This window comes from Cuculus canorus, chromosome 2 (genome assembly GCF_017976375.1).
Source record: "Cuculus canorus isolate bCucCan1 chromosome 2, bCucCan1.pri, whole genome shotgun sequence".
NCBI lineage: Eukaryota > Metazoa > Chordata > Aves > Cuculiformes > Cuculidae > Cuculus > Cuculus canorus.
In genome coordinates this window covers 1,586,679-1,609,938 of record NC_071402.1, presented here as the reverse complement: position 1 = coordinate 1,609,938, position 23,260 = coordinate 1,586,679, and the positions used below count along the sequence as shown (strand labels likewise).

Sequence of the window (23,260 nt, the reverse complement as noted above, 5' to 3'; positions counted from 1 at the left end):
TTGCAGGAAAACATTTTTTTTTTTCCACGGGAAAGCAGCAGTTTTTGCGGGAAATGGATATTATTTTGTGGGAAATCGGTGGATTTTGCAGGAAATCGACTTTTTGGGGGAAAATAATATTTTTTTTGCGAAAAATTGAGAGTTTTGTGGAAAATCGCTGGGTTTGGTGAGAATTAACTTCTTTTTTTCATGGGAAATCAATGTTTTCTGTGGGAATTTGGCCTTTTTAGCAGGAAACAAGAGGGGGTTTTGCGTGAAAGTGGCGTTTTCCACAGGAAATGGACTCTTTGGTGGGAAATGGGCGTTTTTTCTTGGGGAAATCAATTTTATTTGTGGGAAATTGTAGCTTTTTCGAGAGAAATCGAGGTTTTTTTCATGGGAAGGCGGTGTTTTTTATGGAAAACCCATGGGGGGATTGTGAGAAATTGACCGTTTTGGTGAGAAATCAACTTTTTTTGTGGAAAATCATCTTTTTTTCGCGCAAAATCTACATTTTTTTTTGCAAGAAATCATCTTTTTTTTGTGGGAAATTACATTTTTTTGTGAGAAATCAACTTTTTTTGTGGAAAATCTTTTTTTCGTGCAAAATCTACATTTTTTTTTGCAAGAAATCATTTTTTTTGTGGGAAATTACATTTTTTTTGTGGGAAATTACATTTTTTTGTGGAAAATCACTTTTTTTTGTGGAAAATCACTTTTTTTTGTGGGAAATTACATTTTTTTTGTGGGAAATTACATTTTTTTTGTGGGAAGTTACATTTTTTTTGTGGGAAATTACCTTTTTTTGTGGGAAATTACCTTTTTTTGTGGGAAATTACCTTTTTTTGTGGGAAATTACATTTTTTTGTGGGAAATTACATTTTTTTGTGGGAAATTACTTTTTTTTTGTGGGAAATTACATTTTTTTTGTGGGAAATTACTTTTTTTTGTGGGAAATTACCTTTTTTTGTGGGAAATTACTTTTTTTTGTGGGAAATTACTTTTTCTTTGTGGGAAATTACTTTTTCTTTGTGGGAAATCACATTTTTTTGTGGGAAATCACATTTTTTTTGTGGGAAATTACATTTTTTTGTGGGAAATCACTATTTTTTGTGGGAAATCACTATTTTTTGTGGGAAATCACTATTTTTTGTGGGAAATCACATTTTTTTGTGGGAAGTTACATTTTTTTGTGGGAAGTTACATTTTTTTTGTGGGAAATCATTTTTTTTTTGTGGATAATCAACTTTTTTGCGGTAAATGGATTTTTTTTTGCGGGAAATCAGCCTTTTTTTCAGCGGGAATCTGATGTTTTCATGGGAAATTGACCTTTTTTTTGCAGGAAATCAATGTTTTTTTCCGCAGAAAATCAGCGTTTTCCGCAGAAAATCAGCGTTTTCCGCAGAAAATGAGATTCCAGACCTGGAGCCAATTCTCCGGAGGTGGAAAAGAGGTGGAGAATCCCCTCCCTCCGTGCCGGCCACGCTGCTTTGGACGCAGCCCAGGACACGGTTGGCTGTGGAGCTCCATCCGTGCCGGGATGGACTTCCTCGGCACGGAATTCCCGAAGAAAAGGAAGGGGCCAAACACAGAAAAACTTTATTGGTGTGAGGCTACATCGCGATGCCGTGAAGTCCAAACTCCTCAACGGGGTGAAAAAACAGCTCGGAAGCGATGGATGAGACCGGAGCCAAATTCCGGAGAAGGAAGAGCGAAGGGGGGGGAAAAAAAGAGGGCGGAACGCTGGGAGCCGAAGGGAAATCTCCGCACCCGGAGCTCAGGTCCATCGTGAAGAACAGGGAGGAAGCAAATCCCAAACTTTTGAGGAGCACAGGGAAGGAACGGAGCTGGAAAAGCCATCGTTGGTGACACCGCGCTGCTGCCGGCGCCTCGGGGAAGGCGTCGAGGCGCCGTTCCGTCCGTCCGTCCATCCATCCATCCATCCATCCATCCGCATTCCCGGCCCTGAGGTGGTGTTGACCGAAACACCAGAACTGGGAAAGACGTCTCCCTTGAAACTTCACGGAGAACGGAGAAGACGGAGGGAGATGTGGTGGGATCGGATATGTGGATCCCGGCCAAGGTCATCCCTACCATAAAACCAACCCCGGGAAGGGTTTAAGCCGAATCCGGCATCGCAGCCTCACCGCGTTCCGCCTTCCGAACTACCAAAAAATCAAATGCGGCTGAATAAAAAATTCCCAAGAAAACCTTGGAAGCGTAGGATGAGGCGCTTGGTTCAGCGTCCGCTGAGGAGTGGGAACCCATCCAGGTCCCTCAAAACCATCCGGTGAGGAGAAAATTCCACCCAACCAGCGGGAAAAGCCGCGGTCGTGGGACAGGAAGAAAGCAAAGCTTTTGGAATCCATCGGATTTTCCAACGGGAAAAGAGCCGCGGAGAGTTTGTGGGGTGGTCAGTGATGCTGCTTCCAAAGGAGGTCAAGTCGGATGTATCTCGGTTGCTTTCCTGGGATGGACGGACGGATGGACGGCAACCAGGATGGAAAAGTGCTCGAGGGAAATCCATCCCGGCTTCGACGCCACGAGGAATTTGCGGGATCAGTGCAGAAAATGGGATAAAGTGCAGCGAAGCGTCTCGGAGCTCCCCCAAAGCTGTCCGGAACGCCGGGGAAGAAGAAGCTTCTCGGTAGGAGCAAATCAAAGGGGGGAAAAAGTTGGAGCTATTTCCAGTCCGTTGAGCTCCAAAAATGCCGGAGGAATCCAGTGTACGGCTGAGGGGACTGGAAGGAGCAGGATAAGAGCGCGGCACGGGACGCAGACGGAGCAAGAGGCTCCGGAAGCGCAGCCGGGAACCTCGGAGCCGAGCAGGAAGTTCACATGCAAAGAACTTGCAACCTGTAAGGAAAGACACGAGCGTGAGGGATCCACGGCCGCGAGAAGAACCAAATCCAGGGAATCGCCACGTTGGAGAAGACCTCTTGGATCATCCACAGTCATTCCTGTCTACCACAAAACCACAGCCTTGAGGACCTCATCTACCCGTCTTTTAAACCCCTCCATGGATGGAGACTCCACCACCTCCCTGGGCAGTTCCAGTGCCTGATGACCCTTTGGGTGAAGAAGTTTCTCCTGATGGTCAACTTGAACCTCCCCTGGTGGAGCTTGAGGCCGTTCCACCTCGTCCGATCACCTGGGAGAAGAGCCCCACCACCCTCCTCACCACAACCTCCTTCCAGGTAGTGGTAGAGAGCACTAAGGTCTCCTCAAGGCTAAACCACTCCAGGTTCTTCAGATGTCCCTCACAACCCTTGTTCTCCAGCCCCTTCACCACCTTCATTGCTCTCCTCTGGACACTCTCCAGCCCCTCAAGGTCCTTCTTGGAGCGAACGGGGCCAGAATTGAACCCAAAATTCGAGGTGTGGCCTCACCAGGGATGGAATCCCCTCTCCCTGGACCTACTGGTGATGCCGTTTCTGACCCAAACCAAGACACCGTTGGCCTTCTTGGCCACCTGGGCCACTTCTGGCTCGTGTTTGGCCACTGTCAACCAACACCCCGAGGTCCTTCTCCATGGGGCAGCTTTCCAGCGGCTCTTCCCCAAGGTTGGAGCTACACGAGGTTGGTGTGTGCCAAGCGCGGGACGCGGCCGTTGGCTTTGGTGAACCTCAATGCCATCGGTCTCAACCCATCGGTTGAACCTCTTGGGGGAACCCCTTTGGAGAACCTCAACACCCTCAAAGACATCGACAGCTTCTCCCGGTTTAGTGTCACCTGTGAACTGGGAGGGATTGGGGGGTACGGAGAGGGAATGGGGGGTACGGAGAGGGAATTGGGGGGCACTGGGAGGCATTGGGGGCACTGGGAGGGAATTGGGGGGCACTGGGAGGCATTGGGGGGCACTGGGAGGGATTGAGGGGTATGGAGAGGGAATGGGGGACACTGGGAGGGATTGGGGGGCACTGGGAGGGAATTGGGGGCACTGGGAGGGAATGGGAGCACTGGGAGGGATTGGGGTGTATGGAGAGGGAATGGGGGGCGCCGGGAGGGAATGGGGGTACAGGGAGGGGATGGGGGTACAGAGAAGGAATGGGGGGCACGGGGAGGAAATAATGGGGGGCACTGGGAGGAAATGGGGGGCACTGGGAGAGGGAATGGGGGGCACTGGGAGGGACTTGGGGGGCACTGGGAGGGAATGGGGGGTATGGAGAGGGAATGGGGGGAACTGGGAGGGAATGGGGGTACGGGGAGGAAATGGGGGACACTGGGAGGGACTGAGGGTACGGAGAGGGAATGGGGGGTACGGAGAGGGAATGGGGGACACTGGGAGGCATTGGGGGTATGGAGAGGGAATGGGGGGTATGGAGAGGGGATGGGGGTACAGAGAGGGAATGGGGGTACAGAGAAGGAATGGGGGGCACGGGGAGGAAATAATGGGGGGCACGGGGAGGAAATAATGGGGGGCACGGGGAGGAAATGGGGGGCACTGGGAGGGAATGGGGGGTAGGGAGAGGGAATTGGGGGGCACTGGGAGGGATTGGGGTGTATGGAGAGGGAATGGGGGGAACTGGGAGGGAATGGGGGAAACTGGGAGGGATTGGGGGGCACTGGGAGTGAATGGGGGGCACTGGGAGGGATTGGGGGACACTGGGAGGCATTGGGGGGTTTGGAGAGGGATTGGGGGGCGCTGGGAGGGATTGAGGGGCACTGGGAGGGAATTGGGGGGCACTGGGAGAGATTGGGAGGTATGGAGAGGGATTGGGGGGCACTGGGAGGCATTGAGGGGCACTGGGAGGGAATTGAGGGGCACTGGGAGGGAATTGGGGGGCACTGGGAGGGATTGGGGGGTATGGAGAGGGAATGGGGGACACTGGGAGGGAATTGGGGGCACTGGGAAGGAATAGGGGTACGGAGAGGGAATGAGGGGCACTGAGAGGGATTGGGGGTACAGACAGGGATTGGGGGGCACTGGGAGGGAATGGGGGGTATGGAGAGGGATTGGGGGGAACTGGGAGGGATTGGGGGGCACAGGGAGAGAATGGGGAGTACGGGGAGGGAATGGGGGTACGGAGAGGGAATGGGGATACGGGGAGGGAATTGGGGGTACAGGGAGAGGGAATTGGGGGCACTGGGAGGGATTGGGGGGTAGGGAGAGGGAATAGGGGGTACGGAGAGGGAATGGGGGACACTGGGAGGCATTGGGGGTACGGAGAGGGAATGGGGGTATGGAGAGGGGATGGGGGTACAGAGAAGGAATGGGGGGCATGGGGAGGGATTGGGGGGCACAGGGAGAGAATGGGGGGTATGGAGAGGGAATGGGGGGTACAGGGAGGGAAAAGGGGTACAGGGAAGGATTGGGGGTCACGGAGAGGGAATGGGGTGTACAGGGAGGGAATGGGGGTACAGAGAGGGAATGGGGGACACTGGGAGGCATTGGGGGTTACGGAGAGGGAATGGGGGTACAGAGAGGGAATGGGGGACACTGGGAGGCACTGGGGGGTACGGAGAGGGAATGGGGGACACTGGGAGGCATTGGGGGGCACAGGGAGAGAATGGGGGGTATGGAGAGGGAATGGGGGGTACAGGGAGGGAAAAGGGGTACAGGGAAGGATTGGGGGTCACGGAGAGGGAATGGGGGGCGCTGGGAGGGAATGGGGGTACGGGGAGGAAATGGGGGACACTGGGAGGCATTGGGGGGTACAGAGAGGGAATTGGGGTACAGAGAGGGAATGGGGGACACTGGGAGGCATTGGGGGGTACGGAGAGGGAATGGGGGTACAGAGAGGGAATGGGGGACACTGGGAGGCATTGGGGGTTACGGAGAGGGAATGGGGGTACAGAGAGGGAATGGGGGACACTGGGAGGCACTGGGGGGTACAGAGAGGGAATGGGGGTACGGAGAGGTAATGGGGGACACTGGGAGGCATTGGGGGGTACAGAGAGGGAATTGGGAGTACGGAGAGGAAATAGGGGGTACAGAGAGAGGCAATGGAGCGCCCAGGGAATAAATGGGGGGCACAGAGCAGGATTTGGGGTTCGGTGGCTACAACATCACCCAACGCTCATCCTTTCCGAGCTCCGAGCGCGTCACCGAAGCCCCGGAAGCGAGAGCGCTCCCTCCGGCACGGCGGAAGCCTCCGGCACGCCGAGCTCACCCACCTGTCCTTCTCCACTCCGCCGCTCTCGCTCCCTCCATCCCGTTTTTCCTCGGCATCTTCTTCTCCAAGATCCATGTCCAGCTCGTTCCCGGCTTCCGAACGCGTGTAGGCGTAACCGCTGGAAGGGGAAAAAAGGATATCAACCGGAGAGGCCGAAACGGAGAATCCGCTTCCCTTTCCGGTAAAGGTTTTTGCCGGGAAGCTCCTCGGCATCCAAAAGGGATGGAGAAACCACTCGACCCTTCCCAGGGAACAACGGAAACTTCTTGGGTCAATGGGTTTTTTTTGACCTCCAAGGAGGAGTTGTCCCACTCCAGGGGTCACTCGTGACCTCCAGAGAGCTCCAAGGAGGAGATGTCCCACTCCAGAGGTCACCTGTGACCTCCAGAGAGCTCCAAGGAGGAGATGTCCCACTCCAGAGGTCACTTGTGACCTCCAAGGAGGAGATGTCCCACTCCAGGGGTCACTTGTGACCTCCAGAGAGATCCAAGGAGGAGATGTCCCACTCCAGAGGTCACTTGTGACCTCCAAGGAGGAGATATCCCACTCCAGGGGTCACTTGTGACCTCCAAGGAGCTCCAAGGAGGAGATGTCCCACTCCAGAGGTCACCTGTGACCTCCAAGGAGGAGATGTCCCACTCCAGGGGTCACTTTTGACCTCCAAGGAGCTCCAAGGAGGAGATGTCCAACTCCAGGGGTCACTTGTGACCTCCAAGGAGGAGATGTCCCACTCCAGAGGTCACCTGTGACCTCCCGGGAGCTCCAAGGAGGAGATGTCCCACTCCAGGGGTCACTTGTGACCTCCCGGGAGCTCCAAGGAGGAGATGTCCCACTCCAGAGGTCACTTGTGACCTCCAAGGAGGAGATGTCCCACTCCAGGGCTCACTTGTGACCTCCAAGGAGGAGATATCCCACTCCAGGGGTCACTTGTGACCTCCAGAGAGCTCCAAGGAGGAGATGTCCCACTCCAGGGGTCACTTGTGACCTCCAAGGAGGAGATGTCCCACTCCAGGGGTCACTTGTGACCTCCAGAGAGCTCCAAGGAGGAGATGTCCCACTCCAGAGGTCACTTGTGACCTCCAAGGAGGAGATGTCCCACTCCAGGGGTCACTTGTGACCTCCAAGGAGCTCCAAGGAGGAGATGTCCCACTCCAGAGGTCACTTGTGACCTCCAAGGAGGAGATGTCCCACTCCAGGGCTCACTTGTGACCTCCAAGGAGGAGATATCCCACTCCAGGGGTCACTTGTGACCTCCAAGGAGCTCCAAGGAGGAGATGTCCCACTCCAGAGGTCACCTGTGACCTCCAAGGAGGAGATGTCCCACTCCAGGGGTCACTTGTGACCTCCAAGGAGCTCCAAGGAGGAGATGTCCCACTCCAGAGGTCACCTGTGACCTCCAAGGAGGAGATGTCCCACTCCAGAGGTCACCTGTGACCTCCAAGGAGGAGATGTCCCACTCCAGGGGTCACTTGTGACCTCCAAGGAGGAGATGTCCCACTCCAGAGGTCACTTGTGACCTCCAAGGAGCTCCAAGGAGGAGATGTCCCACTCCAGGGGTCACCTGTGACCTCCAAGGAGGAGATGTCCCACTCCAGGGGTCACTTGTGACCTCCAGAGAGCTCCAAGGAGGAGATGTCCCACTCCAGAGGTCACTTGTGACCTCCAAGGAGGAGATGTCCCACTCCAGGGGTCACTTGTGACCTCCAAGGAGCTCCAAGGAGGAGATGTCCCACTCCAGAGGTCACTTGTGACCTCCAAGGAGGAGATGTCCCACTCCAGGGGTCACTTGTGACCTCCAAGGAGCTCCAAGGAGGAGATGTCCCACTCCAGAGGTCACTTGTGACCTCTAAGGAGGAGATGTCCCACTCCAGGGCTCACTTGTGACCTCCAAGGAGGAGATGTCCCACTCCAGAGGTCACCTGTGACCTCCAAGGAGGAGATGTCCCACTCCAGAGGTCACTTGTGACCTCCAAGGAGGAGATGTCCCACTCCAGGGCTCACTTGTGACCTCCCGGGAGCTCCAAGGAGGAGATGTCCCACTCCAGAGGTCACCTGTGACCTCCAAGGAGGAGATGTCCCACTCCAGGGCTCACTTGTGACCTCCAAGGAGGAGATGTCCCACTCCAGAGGTCACTTGTGGTTTTGGCCAAACTCAGGTGCCAACGGCCCCGGGAAGGAAATTCCGGAGTATGGGATGAACCGGGAGTCACCAGGAGGTAAAGATTCCTTCTTTCCTTGAGGAGAAGAGTAAGGAAATTGTATCTAAGGAGACTTCGGAGCTGACCTGATGGAGCGGCAGGTGAAGAAGACGATCCGCTTCAAGCGTTTGTTGTAGAAGAAGTAGTTGAAGGACCAGAGGCTTCCGTCTTCTCCAAAAGGATCGGAATCCAGGTCGGGATTGTAGCTGGAACGGCAAGTGGAGGTGTGAGGAACGTCAGGATGGGATCTGCTCCTGCTTCCAAGCTCCTTCTTGAGGAGAGCTTCAAGGAGATGGACCAATCCAGGGGTCATTTGTGACCACCAAGGAGGAGATGTCCCACTCTGGAGGTCACTTGTGACCTCCAGGGAACTCCAAGGAGGAGATGTCCCACTCCAGAGGTCACTTCTGACCTCCAGGGAGCTCTAAGGAGGAGATGACCCACTCCAGGGGTCACTTGTGACCTCCAAGGAGGAGATGTCCCACTCCGGACGTCACTTGTGACCTCCAAGGAGGAGATGTCCCACTCCAGAGGTCACTTGTGACCTCCAGAGAGATCCAAGGAGGAGATGTCCCACTCCAGGGGTCACTTGTAACCTCCAGGGAGCTCCAAGGAGGAGATGTCCCACTCCAGAGGTCACTTGTGACCTCCAAGGAGGAGATGTCCCACTCCAGAGGTCACTTGTGACCTCCAAGGAGGAGATTTCCCACTCCGGACGTCACTTGTGACCTCCAAGGAGGAGATGTCCCACTCTGGAGGTCACTTGTGTGACCTCAGATCCAGAGAGATCTGAGGAGGAGATGTCCCACTGCTCCCCTCAAGGGCAGCAGAAGCTCCAGGTGGAGCCTCCTCTTCCCTTACCTGTAGATGTCACATTCCGACAGACAGATCTCCTCGTCCACCGCGTCCCACAAAAGGGGCTTCAGAGCGTTGAAGTCCTCTCGAACGGCCGAGAAGAGACTACAGTTGACGGCGTTGACCACCTGGAAGCAAAGAGTGAGGATCGGAGAAGAACCGTTGCTGTTCTCCAACTCAAACCCACCCAAATCATCTCAATATCTCCATCAGGAGGAGAACCTCGAGCTCAACAACGTCCATGGAAGGAGAAAAATGGGATTGTCATGTTCTCCTGTGGTGGTTTAGGGTCTGGAGATGTGGAAGGAGCACAAATGGAGATGGAAAACCCATCTGAGGACCATGGGACAACCTGAGTGTCACCCAGAGAAGAGCGTGGTGGCTTCTCTGGAGCTTCTCTGCCACAACAGGATGACCATTCCTGGTCAGAGAGGACCTTTCCTGCTCCATCCACCTCTTTGGGAAGAGCAGGTGGACACCAACGTGGAAAAAACAACTCAAGAGGGTTCCCCAAGAGCCGCTTTAGGGTCTGGAGATGTCAAAGGACCACAAATGGAGATGGAAAACCCATCTGAGGACCACGGGACAACCCGAGTGTCTCCCAGAGAAGAGCATGGTGGCTTCTCTGGAGCTTCTCTGCCAACAGGGATGGTCATTCCTGGTCAGAGAGGACCTTTCCTGCTCCATCCACCTCTTTGGGAAGGGCAGGTGGACACCAACATGGAAAAACCAACTCAAGAGGGTTCCCCAAGAGCCGCTTTAGGGTCTGGAGATGTGGAAGGAGCACAATTGGAGATGGAAAACCCATCTGAGGACCATGGGAGAACCTGAGTCTTGCTCAGAGAAGAGCGTGGTGGCTTCTCTGGAGCTTCTCTGCCACAACAGGACGACCATTCCTGGTCAGAGAGGACCTTTCCTGCTCCACCCACCTCTTTGGGAAGGGCAGGTGGACACCAACACGGAAAAAACAACTCAAGAGGGTTCCTCAAAGGAGATCCAAGAGGCGCTTTAGGGTCTGGAGATGTGGAAGGAGCACAAATGGAGATGGAAAAACCATCTTAGGACCATGGGAGAACCTGAGTCTTGCTCAGAGAAGAGCGTGGTGGCTTCTCTGGAGCTTCTCTGCCACAACAGGACGACCATTCCTGGTCAGAGAGGACCTTTCCTGCTCCATCCACCTCTTTGGGAAGGGCAGGTGGACACCAACATGGAAAAAACAAGTCAAGAGGGTTCCTCAAAGGAGATCCAAGAGCCGCTTTAGGGTCTGGAGATGTGGAAGGACCACAATTGGAGATGGAAAACCTATCTGAGGACCATGGGAGAATCTGAGTCTTGCTCAGAGAAGAGCGTGGTGGCTTCTCTGGAGCTTCTCTGCCACAACAGGAAGACCATTCCTGGTCAGAGAGGACCTTTCCTGCTCCATCCACCTCTTTGGGAAGGGCAGGTGAACACCAACATGGAAAACCCAACTCAAGAGGGTTCCCCAAGAGGCAGTTTAAGGTCTGGAGATGTCGAAGGAGCACAAATGGAGATGGAAAACCCATCTGAGGAACACGGGACAACCCGAGTGTCTCCCAGAGAAGAGCGTGGTGGCTTCTCTGGAGCTTCTCTGCCACAACAGGACGACCATTCCTGGTCAGAGAGGACCTTTCCTGCTCCATCCACCTCTTTGGGAAGAGCAGGTGAACACCAACACGGAAAAAACAACTCAAGAGGGTTCCTCAAAGGAGATCCAAGAGGCGCTTTAGGGTCTGGAGATGTGGAAGGAGCACAAATGGAGATGGAAAACCCATCTGAGGACCATGGGAGAACCTGAGTCTTGCTCAGAGAAGAGAGTGGTGGCTTCTCTGGAGCTTCTCTGCCACAACAGGACGACCATTCCTGGTCAGAGAGGACCTTTCCTGCTCCATCCACCTCTTTGGGAAGAGCAGGAGGACACCAATGTGGAAAAAACAACTCAAGAGGGTTCCTCAAAGGAGATCCAAGAGGCGCTTTAGGGTCTGGAGATGTGGAAGGAGCACAAATGGAGATGGAAAACCCATCTGAGGACCATGGGAGAACCTGAGTCTTGCTCAGAGAAGAGAGTGGTGGCTTCTCTGGAGCTTCTCTGCCACAACAGAACGACCATTCCTGGTCAGAAAGGACCTTTCCTGCTCCATCCACCACTTTGGGAAGAGCAGGTGGACACCAACGTGGAAAAAACAACTCAAGAGGGTTCCCCAAGAGGCAGTTTAAGGTCTGGAGATGTGGAAGGAGCACAAATGGAGATGGAAAACCCATCTGAGGACCACGGGACAACCTGAGTGTCACCCAGAGAAGAGCGTGGTGGCTTCTCTGGAGCTTCTCTGCCACAACAGGACGACCATTCCTGGTCAGAGAGGACCTTTCCTGCTCCATCCATCTCTTTGGGAAGAGCAGGTGGACACCAACACGGAAAAAACAACTCAAGAGGGTTCCTCAAAGGAGATCCAAGAGGCGCTTTAGGGTCTGGAGATGTGGAAGGAGCACAAATGGAGATGGAAAAACCATCTGAGGACCACGGGACAACCCGAGTGTCTCCCAGAGAAGAGCATGGTGGCTTCTCTGGAGCTTCTCTGCCACAACAGAACAACCATTCCTGGTCAGAAAGGACCTTTCCTGCTCCATCCACCACTTTGGGAAGAGCAGGTGGACACCAACGTGGAAAAAACAACTCAAGAGGGTTCCTCAAAGGAGATCCAAGAGGTGGTTTAGGTCCTGGAGATGTGGAAGGAGCACAAATGGAGATGGAAAAACCATCTTAGGACCATGGGACAACCTGAGTGTCACCCAGAGAAGAGCGTGGTGGCTTCTCTGGAGCTTCTCTGCCACAACATAACGACCATTCCTGGTCAGAGAGGACCTTTCCTGCTCCATCCACCTCTTTGGGAAGGGCAGGTGGACACCAACATGGAAAAAGCAACTCAAGAGGGTTCCTCAAAGGAGATCCAAGAGGCGCTTTAGGGTCTGGAGATGTGGAAGGAGCACAAATGGAGATGGAAAACCCATCTGAGGACCACGGGACAACCCGAGCGTCTCCGCTTTGGACCATACCCAGTTGAGACTCGGCTCTCGGCTGAACTCGTGGCTTTTGGCGGCGCTGAAGTCGTAGTCGGGTCTGAAGGACTCGTTGAGGGTCGCGATCAGGTAGAAGAGCGTCTTACGGCTGCATTTGTCGCTCAGAGGACCTTCTTCGTCCCCACTTTGGCTTTTGCCGAACCTGAGAGAAGAGCAGAACGTTAACGGTGGAGGAACGGAGTTCAATGAGGCCAAGAAGGACCTGGAGGAGGTGGAGAGGTGGGGCTGGAGAACCTCAGGGGTTCAACGAGGCCAAGAAGGACCTGGAGGAGGTGGAGAAGTGGGGCTGGAGAACCTCAGGAGGTTCAATGAGGCCAAGAAGGACCTGGAGGAGGTGGAGAAGTGGGGCTGGAGAACCTCAGGAGGTTCAGTGAGGCCAAGAGGGACCTGGAGGAGGTGGAGAAGTGGGGCTGGAGAACCTCAGGGGGTTCAATGAGGCCAAGAGGGACCTGGAGGGGATGGAGAAGTGGGGATGGAGAACCTCAGGAGGTTCAATGAGGCCAAGAGGGACCTGGAGGGGATGGAAAAGTGGGGCTGGAGAACCTCAGGGGGTTCAATGAGGCCAAGAAGGACCTGGAGAGGATGGAGAAGTGGGGCTGGAGAACCTCAGGGGGTTCAACGAGGCCAAGAAGGACCTGGAGGGGGTGGAGAAGTGGGGCTGGAGAACCTCAGGGGGTTCAATGAGGCCAAGAAGGACCTAGAGAGGGTGGAGAAGTGGGGCTGGAGAACCTCAGGAGGCTCAACGAGGACAAGCGGGACTTCCTTTGTGGGTTCCTCACTCCAAGAAAGCCCTGGAGGGGTCGGAGCACATGTGGAGAAGGGACCGGAGATGGCAAAGTGCTCCGAGGAGGTTCTGGGAGTGGGGAGGGACCTCCTTAGCCTGGAGAGAAGGAGGTTGAGGGGACACCTCCTGGTTCTGCTCAGCTCTGGAAGGAGATCAGAGCCTGGTGGGAGTCGGGCTCTGCTCCGAAGGACCAGAGATGAGAGGGAACGGCCTCCAGTTGGGCCACAAGACGGGACACGGGGGACAATTCCTGGAGGACAAGAGCTGGTGGAGGTCACCCAGAGCAGTGGTGGAGTCCCCATCCCTGGAGAAGTTCAGAAACCACATGGAAGTGGTGCTCACGGAGGCGGTTCCGTGGTGGGATCGGACTTTCTGCTCTGGAAGGGTTTCTCCAAACTCAATGACTCCATCAATTCCTGATTCCACCACTCCTCAAGTCCAGCGCTCCGTCCCCTCTCCACCGGGTCTCGACCTTCTCACCTCGCGGTGGCGTTGGGAGCGCCGGGTCCATCCCGGGCTTGGGGACCTCCGGGGTCTCCTCAACCTCATGGATTCCATCAGCCCATGAAGAAGAAAAGAAGCCTCCGGGGCCACCTCAGCACCTCCACGGCCACCTCAGGGCCACCTCAATCCCTCCAGGGCCACCTCATATCCTTCCAGGGCCACCTCATATCCCTCCGGAGCCACCTCAGTGCCTCTACAACCACCTCATATCCCTCCAGGGCCACCTCAGCACCTCCAGGGCCACCTCAGCACCTCCAGGGCCACCTCAATCCCTCCAGGGCCACCTCAGCCCCTTCAGGACCACCTCATATCCTTCCAGGGCCATCTCAATCCCTCCAGGGCCACCTCAGAGCCTCTACGACCACCTCATATCCCTCCGGGGCCACCTCATATCCCTCCAGGGCCACCTCATATCCCTCCGGGGCCACCTCATATCCCTCCGGGGCCACCTCAGCATCTCCAGGGCCACCTCATATCCCTCCAGGGCCACCTCAGCCCCTTCAGGACCACCTCTATTCCCTCCAGGGCCACCTCAGCGCCTCCAGGGCCACCTCATATCCCTCTGGGGCCACCTCATATCCCTCCAGGGCCACCTCAGCGCCTCCAGGGCCACCTCAGCGCCTCTACGACCACCTCATATCCCTCCGGGGCCACCTCAGCGCCTCCAAGGCCACCTCATATCCCTCCGGGGCCACCTCAGCACCTTCAGGACACCTCATATTCCTCCGGGGCCACCTCAGCACCTCCAGGGCCACCTCAGCGCCTCTACGACCACCGCATATCCCTCCGGGGCCACCTTAGCACCTTCAGGACCACCTCAGAGCCTCCAAGGCCACCTCAATCCCTCCAGGGCCACCTCAGAGCTTCCAGGGCCACCTCAATCCCTCCAGGGCCACCTCAGCGCCTCTACGACCACCTCATATCCCTCCGGGGCCACCTCAGTGCCTCCAAGGCCACCTCATATCTCTCCAGGGCCACCTCATATCCCTCCAGGGCCACCTCAATCCCTCCAGGGCCACCTCATATCCCTCCAGGGCCACCCCAGCACCTCTGGGGCCACCTCAATCCCTCCAGGGCCACCTCAGCGCCTCTGGGGCCACCTCATATCCCTCTGGGGCCACCTCAGCACCTCCGCGGCCACCTCATATCTCTCCAGGGCCACCTCAACCCCTCCAGGGCCACCTCAGCGCCTCCAGGACCACCTCATATCCCTCCAGGGCCACCTCAGCGCCTCCGCGGCCACCTCATATCTCTCCAGGGCCACCTCAATCCCTCCAGGGCCACCTCAGCACCTCCGCGGCCACCTCATATCCCTCCAGGGCCACCTCAGCGCCTCCAGGGCCACCTCAGCCCTTTCAGGACCACCTCAGCACCTCCGGGGCCACCTCAATCCATCCAGGGCTACCTCATATCCCTCCAGGGCCACCTCAGCGCCTCCAGGACCACCTCAATCCCTCCAGGGCCACCTCAGCGCCTCTACGACCACCGCATATCCCTCCGGGGCCACCTCAATCCCTCCAGGGCCACCTCAGCACCTTCAGGACCGCCTCAGAGCCTCCAAGGCCACCTCATATCCCTCCAGGGCCACCTCAGCACCTCTACGACCACCTCTAATCCCTCCAGGGCAACCTCAATCCCTCCAGGGCCACCTCAGCACCTCCAGGGCCACCTCAGCACCTCCAGGGCCACCACATATCCCTCTGGGGCCACCTCAATCCTTCCAGGGCCACCTCAGCGCCTCTGTGACCACTTCATATCCCTCCAGGGCCACCTCAGCGCCTCCAGAACCACTTCAATCCCTCCAGGGCCACCTCAGAGCTTCCAGGACCACCTCAGTGCCTCCAGGGCCACCTCAGTGCCTCCAGGGCCACCTCAATCCCTCCAGGGCCACCTCAGCACCTTCAGGACCACCTCAGAGCCTCCAAGGCCACCTCAATCCCTCCAGGGCCACCTCAGAGCTTCCAGGACCACCTCAACCCCTCCAGGGCCACCTCCGTGCCTCCAGGACCACCTCAACCCCTCCAGACCCCACGAAGTCCCATTGTCTCCAGGAATGCCACCGCAGCTCCGGATCCGGAGCGCGGCAGAAGGTCTCCGTGACCGCCTGTACCTGTTGGGACTGATTCCGGTGGTTTGTGGAGGTGACAAAGCTTCCAGGACGTGAGGTTGTCCTTCTTGGCAGAACTGCTTGAACATATGTTTGTCATCTCCCGCCATTTTGCAGGAATAGCTCTCGATCCTGTGGGAGAAAAAAAAAACCAAAACACCGGGAATGTCATCCCTCAAAGATTCAGATGAAACTATCGGCACAACCGAAGGTTCTCCAAACCTTTGGAATGACCTTCTTCACCTCCAGAACCTCCAAGAACGGAATCTTTCAACCCGAGAGCAAAAATAGATCCAAGTTGGAACGATTCCTTTCAACCAGGAGTAAAAATTAATCCTCAAGAACCGTAACCGGAATGACAAGAAGGAGATTCTTCTCTGGTGGGACCTCCTGGAGCTTCACATCCAGCTTTAAGGTCCTCAGAATGAGAAGGAAGCGTTGGAGCAGAGCTGGAAGAGGACATAAAACCCTCCAAGAGAAGAGGGAATAAAGTGGAAAAGCGGAGATTGAAGTGGGATTAAAAAGGAATTATTCCCACCGAGGTTGGTGGGACACCAAAACACGTCACCCAGAGAGGTGGGAGATGTCCTATCTCTGCCAACGTTCCAGGTTGGATGAGGATTGGAGCACCGGGATTCGGTTGGAGATGTCTCTGTTCATGGTGGCCTTCAAAAGTTCTCTTCCAACCTTTGTATAACCAAACGTTGGGTTCTGCTTTTGGGTTCCATCAACCCCATCACCGCTCCGACCTTGGGAAGAACCGCTGGAAAAGCCGTCCCATGGAGAAGGACCTCAGGGTGGTGGTTGATAGGGGCCAAAGATGAGCCGGAAGTGGCCCAAGTGGCCACGAAGGCCAACGGCGTCTTGGTTTGGGGCAGAAACGGCGTCACCAGGAGATCCAGAGAGGTGGTTCTGCTCCTGGTGAGGCCACACCTCAAATCTTGGGTTCAGTTTTGGGGCCTTCATGCCAAGAAGGACCATGAAGACCTTCTTGAGATGTTTGGAGAAGGGATTGGAGGTGGGAACGGGCTGGAGAACAAACGTTATGAGGAACACCTGAGGGACCTGGAGAAAAACAGCCCTCATCGCTGTCTACAACCGCCTGAAAGGACCTCGTGGTGAGGTGGGGGGTGGGTTCTTCTCCCGAGGAACCGGTGATGGGATATGAGAAAATAGCCTCACGCTGGGCCACCTCAGCCCCTCCAGGGCCACCTCAATCCCTCCAGGGCCACCTCAGCACCACCTCAATCTCTCCAGGGCCACCTCAGCGCCTCCAGGGCAACCTCAGCGCCTCCAGGGCCACCTCAGCACCACCCGGACCACCTCAGCCCCACCAGGGCCACCTCAGCCCCTCCAGGGCCACCTCAGCCCCACCAGGACCACCTCAGCGCCTCCAGGGCCACCTCAGTCCCTCCAGGGCCACCTCAATACCTCAGGGCCAATCCATCCCTCCAGGGCCACCTCAGCCCCTCCAGGACCACCTCAATCCCTCCAGGGCCACCTCAGCACCACCAGGGCCACCTCAATCCCTCCAGGGCCACCTCAGCACCTCCAGGGCCACCTCAATCTTTCCAGGGCCACCTAAGCCCCACCAGGACCGCCTCAGCGCCTCCAGGACCGCCTCAGCACCTCCAGGGCCACCTCAGTCCCTCCACGGCCACCTCAATCCCTCCGGGGCCACCTCAGCGCCACCAGGACCACCTCAGTCCCTCCAGGGCCACCTCAATCCCTCCAGGGCCACCTCAGCGCCTCCAGGGCCACCTCAGCACCTCCAGGGCCACCTCAATTCCCTCCAGGGCCACCTCAGCCCCTCCAGGGCCACCTCAGAGCCTCTAGGGCCACCTCAATCCCTCCAGGGCCACCTCAGCCCCTCCACGGCCACCTCAGCCCCTCCACGGCCACCTCAGCGCCTCCAGGGCCACATCAATTCCCTCCAGGGCCACCTCAGCCCCTCCAGGGCCACCTCAGCCCCACCAGGACCACCTCAATCCCTCCAGGGCCACCTCAGCCCCACCAGGGCCACCTCAGCGCCTCCATGGCCACCTCAATCCCTCCAGGGCCACCTCAGCCCCACCAGGACCACCTCAGAGCCTCCAGGACCACTTCAATCCCTCCAGGGCCACCTCAGTCCCTCCAGGGCGACCTCAGCGCCTCCAGGGCCACCTCAGCCCCTCCAGGGCCACCTCAGCCCCACCAGGACCACCTCAGCCCCACCAAGACCACCTCAGCGCCTCCAGGGCCACCTCAGCCCCTCCACGGCCACCTCAATCCCTCCGGGGCCACCTCAGCGCCACCAGGACCACCTCAGTCCCTCCAGGGCCACCTCAATACCTCAGGGCCAATCCATCCCTCCAGGGCCACCTCAGTCCCTCCAGGGCCACCTCAATCCCTCCAGGGCCACCTCAGCACCTCCAGGACCACCTCAGCACCTCCAGGGCCACCTCAGTGCCTCCGGGGCCACCTCAATCCGTCCAGGGCCACCTCAGCGCCACCAGGACGACCTCAGTCCCTCCAGGGCCACCTCAATCCCTCCAGGGCCACCTCAGCTCCTCCAGGGCCACCTCACTGCCACCAGGACCACCTCAGCTCCTCCAGGGCCACCTCAATCCCTCCAGGGCCACCTCAGCACCTCCAGGGCCACCTCAATCCCTCCAGGGCCACCTCAGCACCACCAGGACGACCTTGATCCCTCCAGGGCCACCTCAGCACCTCCAGGGCCACCTCAGCGCTTCCAGGGCCACCTCAGCACCTCCAGGGCCACCTCAGCCCCACCAGGGCCACCTCAGTCCCTCCAGGGCCACCTCAGCCCCACCAGGGCCACCTCAGCGCCTCCAGAATTTAGTTCCGACATTGGGCAACTTTTCTTGATGGAAAAGGTTCTCAGATCCCGGTCGAGGTGGTGGAATCTCCACCTCTGGAGATGTTCTAAAAGCTGCGGAGATGAAGGTGTTCAGAGATGGTCGAACTCGATGATCTCAAAGATCTTTTCCAACGAAGAGATTCTACGCCCAACGATTGGAACCCAAAGTATCCTGAGATTCTACAACTCAACCGAGAGGTCCTCTCTGCTCTGGTAGAACCCCATCGCAACGTGGTCTTCAAGAAGGCGAAGAGGAAAGACCCACCTGCCGATGATGTGAGCGTCGCCCGTCTCCACCGTCAGCTGAGAGTTTATGGCTTCGAAACTGGAGTTCTCCAACAACTTCATTGTCTCAGATTTCCGAGAGGTTCTTCGTCCAACGGCTGCTGTGATGTCCACGTGTCCTACAACGAGAGAGAAGAACCGGATCTGAACCCTTCCGGGTGGTTCAAGGAAGGAGAAAACCACGTTCTTTGGAGGTTCCTTTCAATGGTCGGAGCGTGACTGCTCCACGTGTCCTCCAAAGAAGCCTCTCTTGGAGCTCCTTCATCTCCGTTGCCCTCAACGAGAGAGATCCTGGAAGCCACGGGAGGAGAATCAGAGAACCATGGAATCATCAGGTTGGAGAAGACCTCTTGGATCATCCAACCATTCCTATCAAGAACTATATAACGGCCCTGAGGACCTCATCTACACGGCTTTCAAACCACTCCATGGATGGAGAGTCCACCACCTCTGTGGGCAGTTCCAGTAGAGCTGGAAGGATCTCCAGAGGGATCTGGGCATGGATCCATGGGCTGGAGGATCTCCAGAGGGATCTCCAGAGGGATCTGGGCATGGATCCATGGGCTGGAGGATCTCCAGAGGGATCTCCAGAGGGATCTGGGCATGGATCCATGGGCTGGAAGATCTCCAGAGGGATCTGGGCATGGATCCATGGGCTGGAGGATCTCCAGAGGGATCTCCAGAGGGATCTGGGCATGGATCCATGGGCTGGAAGGATCTCCAGAGGGATCTGGGCATGGATCCATGGGCTGGAAGGATCTCCAGAGGGATCTCCAGAGGGATCTGGGCATGGATCCATGGGCTGGAAGGATCTCCAGAGGGATCTCCAGAGGGATCTGGGCATGGATCCATGGGCTGGAGGATCTCCAGAGGGATCTGGGCATGGATCCATGGGCTGGAAGGATCTCCAGAGGGATCTAGGCATGGATCCATGGGCTGGAGGATCTCCAGAGGGATCTCCAGAGGGATCTGGGCATGGATCCATGGGCTGGAAGGATCTCCAGAGGGATCTCCAGAGGGATCTGGGTATGGATCCATGGGCTGGAAGGATCTCCAGAGGGCTCTCCAGAGGGATCTGGGCATGGATCCATGGGCTGGAAGATCTCCAGAGGGATCTGGGCATGGATCCATGGGCTGGAGGATCTCCAGAGGGATCTCCAGAGGGATCTGGGCATGGATCCATGGGCTGGAAGGATCTCCAGAGGGATCTCCAGAGGGATCTGGGCATGGATCCATGGGCTGGAGGATCTCCAGAGGGATCTGGGCATGGATCCATGGGCTGGAGGATCTCCAGAGGGGAAAACCAGGAGGATATTCCAGTCCATTCCGGAACAGATTTGGTGTCGATGAGTTGGTTTGAAGGTGAGGAAAAGCTCATTCTTCTTCCAAGAAGAGCCAGAATTCCATGGGATTGGACTTTTGTCACCCGGAGCCGCTGCTTTGGGCGGCGAAATGGAAGGACCGCGAACAGAAGGGACGGGGAGAGAGGTCAGAGCCTCTCTTTGGGCCTTCGGAGGAGGAGGAGGAGGATGGAAGGAGGAAGAGGGTATTGAGGCCCCATAGGGACATGGAGGTGTGTCAAGGACTACAACTCCCATCATGCCCTGCACGCGGCTATTGAGAGACCTTATTATGGACTACAACTCCCATCATGCCCCATGCGCTGCTCTAAGGAGCCCCTATTGAAGACTACAACTCCCATCATGCCCTGCACGCAGCTATAGAGACCTCATTGTGGACTACAACTCCCATAATGCCCCACGTGCAGCTATAGCAAGACCCTATTGTGGACTACAACTCCCAGCATGCCCCATGCAGGGCTCTAAGGTGCCCCTATTGTGGACTACAACTCCCATCATACCCTGCGCACAGCTATAGAGAGACCCTATTGAGGACTACAACTCCCAGCATGCCCCACGCACGGCTCCAGGGACCCCTATTGTGGACTACAACTCCCATTAAGCCCCGAGCTCAGCTATAGGAGCCCCTATTGAGGACTACAACTCCCAGCATGCCCCGTGCAAGGCTCTAAGGAGCCCCTGTTGCGGACTACAACTCCCAGAATGCCCTGCACGGGGCTCTAAGGAGCCCCTATTGAGGGCTTTAACTCCCTTCATGCCCCGCGCGGGGCTCTAAAGAGCCCATATTGAGGACTACAGCTCCCAGCATGCCCTGCACGGGGCTCTAAGGAGCCCATATTGAGGGCTTTAACTCCCTTCATGCCCCGCGTGGGGCTCTAAGGAGCCCCTATTGCAGACTACAACTCCCATAATGCCCTGTGCACGGCTATAGAGCGACCCTATTGTGGACTACAACTCCCATCACTCCCTGCATGGGGCTCTAAGGCGCCCCTATTGTGGACTACAACTCCCAGCATGCCCCGCGCACGGCTCCAGGGACCCCTATTGTGGACTACAACTCCTATTAAGCCCCGAGATCGGCTATAGGAGCTGCTACTGAGGACTACAACTCCCAGCATGCCCTGCGCGAGGCTCTAAGGAGCCCCTATTGAGAGCTTTAACTCCCTTCATGCCCCACACAGGGTTCTAAGGAGCCCCTATTGCAGACTACAACTCCCACAATGCCCCGCGCATGGCTATAGAGCGACCCTATTGTGGACTACAACTCCCGGCATGCCCCGCGCGCAGCTCCAGGGACCCCTATTGTGGACTACAACTCCCATTAAGCCCCGAGCTCGGCTACAGGAGCCCCTATTGAGGACTACAACTCCCATCACGCCCCGCGCACGGCTATAGAGCGACCCTATTGAGGACTACAACTCCCAGCATGCCCCATGCAGGGCTCTAAGGAGCCCCTATTGAGGGCTTTAACTCCCCGTGCGCGGCTCTAAGGAGCCCATATTGAGGACTACACCTCCCATAATGCCCCGCGCGGGGCTCTAAGGAGCCCCTATTGCAGACTTTAACTCCCAGCATACTCTGTGTGTGGCTATAGGGACCCCACTGCAGACTACAACTCCCATCATGCCCCACGTGTGGCTCTAAGGAGCCCCTATTGAAGACTACAACTCCCATCATCACAGCTATAGAGCCACCCTATTGAGGACTACAACTCCCAGCATGCCCCGCGTGGGCCTCTGGGAGCCCCTACTGAGGACTACAACTCCCATCATGCCCCGCACACGGCTATAGAGACCCCATTGAGGGCTTTAACTCCCAGCATGCCCTGCACGGGGCTCTAAGGAGCCCCTATTGAGGGCTTTAACTCCCTTCATGCCCCGCGCGGGGCTCTAAAGAGCCCATATTGAGGACTACAGCTCCCAGCATGCCCTGCACGGGGCTCTAAGGAGCCCCTATTGCGGACTTTAACTCCCAGCATGCCCTGCACGTGGCTATAGAGACCCTATTACGGAGTACAACTCCCGTAATGCCCCGCACGGCTCTAAGAAGCCCCTATTATTGACTACAACTCCCATCATGCCCTGCGCACGGCTATAGAGTGGCCCTATTGAGGACTACAACTCCCATAATGCCCCGCGCGTGGCTCTAAGGAGCCCCTATTGAGGACTACAACTCCCAGCATGACCCGCGCGCGGCTCTAGGGAGACCCTATTGCAGACTACAACTCCCAGCAGGCCCCGCGCGGGGCTCTAGAGAGCCCCTATTGAGGACTTCAAGTCCCATCATGCCCTGCATGTCGCTCTAGGAGCCCCTATTGAAGACTTTAACTCCCAGCATGCCCCGCGCGGGGCAACAGAGAAACCCCATTACGGACTACAACTCCCACCACACCCCGCGTGCGGATATAGAGACACCCCATCGCGGACTACAACTCCCAGCATGCCCCGCTCGGGGCTATAGAGCACCTCCATTGCGGACTACAACTCCCAGCATGCCCCGCGCGCGGCTATACGGAACCCTTATTGCAGACTACAACTCCCAGCATGCCCCGCGCGCGGCCATAGGTATCCCCATTGGCGGATATTAACTCCCAGCAAGCCCCGCGCGCGGCTAAAAAGGATCCCTCTTTCGGACTACAACTCCCAGCGTGCCTTGCGCGGCCAAATCGCGCTATAGGCATTCCGCCGCGCCGCGGTGCGTCATGGGAGTTGTAGTTCTCAGCGGGTTCTCCGCTGGTTAACGGGAAAGCCGGGCTTACCTGCGTTTCCTGCTCTCGGTCCCGGCGGGGCCTCCTCACCGTGCCGGTTCCTTCAAGCTCGTAGCGTTTGTAAAGGAAGGCGTCTCCGTGGGAAGCTCAAGGAGGGCGCGTGTGCCTCGGCCGCCGTCCGCCGCCTGGCGCCGGCCCACGGGGCCTCCGCGCACCTCGACATGGCCCCCGATTGCTCGGGAAGAGCGGCTGAACGACACCTGCGGGGTCCCTCGGGGGCTGAGCGGCCGATCCTCTCCCCTTCAGGCACCGGACGACAACAAGCGGAGAGGCCCCACCCGCGGTACGGCCGTCCCGAGCGGCTCCTTCCGCCCTTCTCTTCCCATTGGTCACCGGAGCTGTCAATCA

The 23,260-nt window shown here is 56.9% G+C and overlaps 1 protein-coding gene across 1 annotated transcript; it reads right to left on the bottom strand.

Moving 5' to 3' along the window:
• Window positions 1-1,557: 1,557 nt before the first annotated feature.
• Window positions 1,558-23,214, bottom strand: MAF1 (MAF1 homolog, negative regulator of RNA polymerase III). The gene is made up of 8 exons (XM_054057761.1): window positions 22,904-23,214; window positions 18,765-18,903; window positions 15,643-15,771; window positions 12,221-12,386; window positions 9,155-9,276; window positions 8,380-8,499; window positions 6,097-6,213; window positions 1,558-2,835 (listed from the first exon to the last, which is right to left on the bottom strand). Exons 2-8 carry the CDS (start codon window positions 18,845-18,847, stop codon window positions 2,814-2,816), a joined length of 759 nt encoding a protein of 252 aa, XP_053913736.1. The 5' UTR covers window positions 18,848-18,903; window positions 22,904-23,214; the 3' UTR covers window positions 1,558-2,813.
• Between the last annotated feature and the right edge of the window lie 46 nt (window positions 23,215-23,260).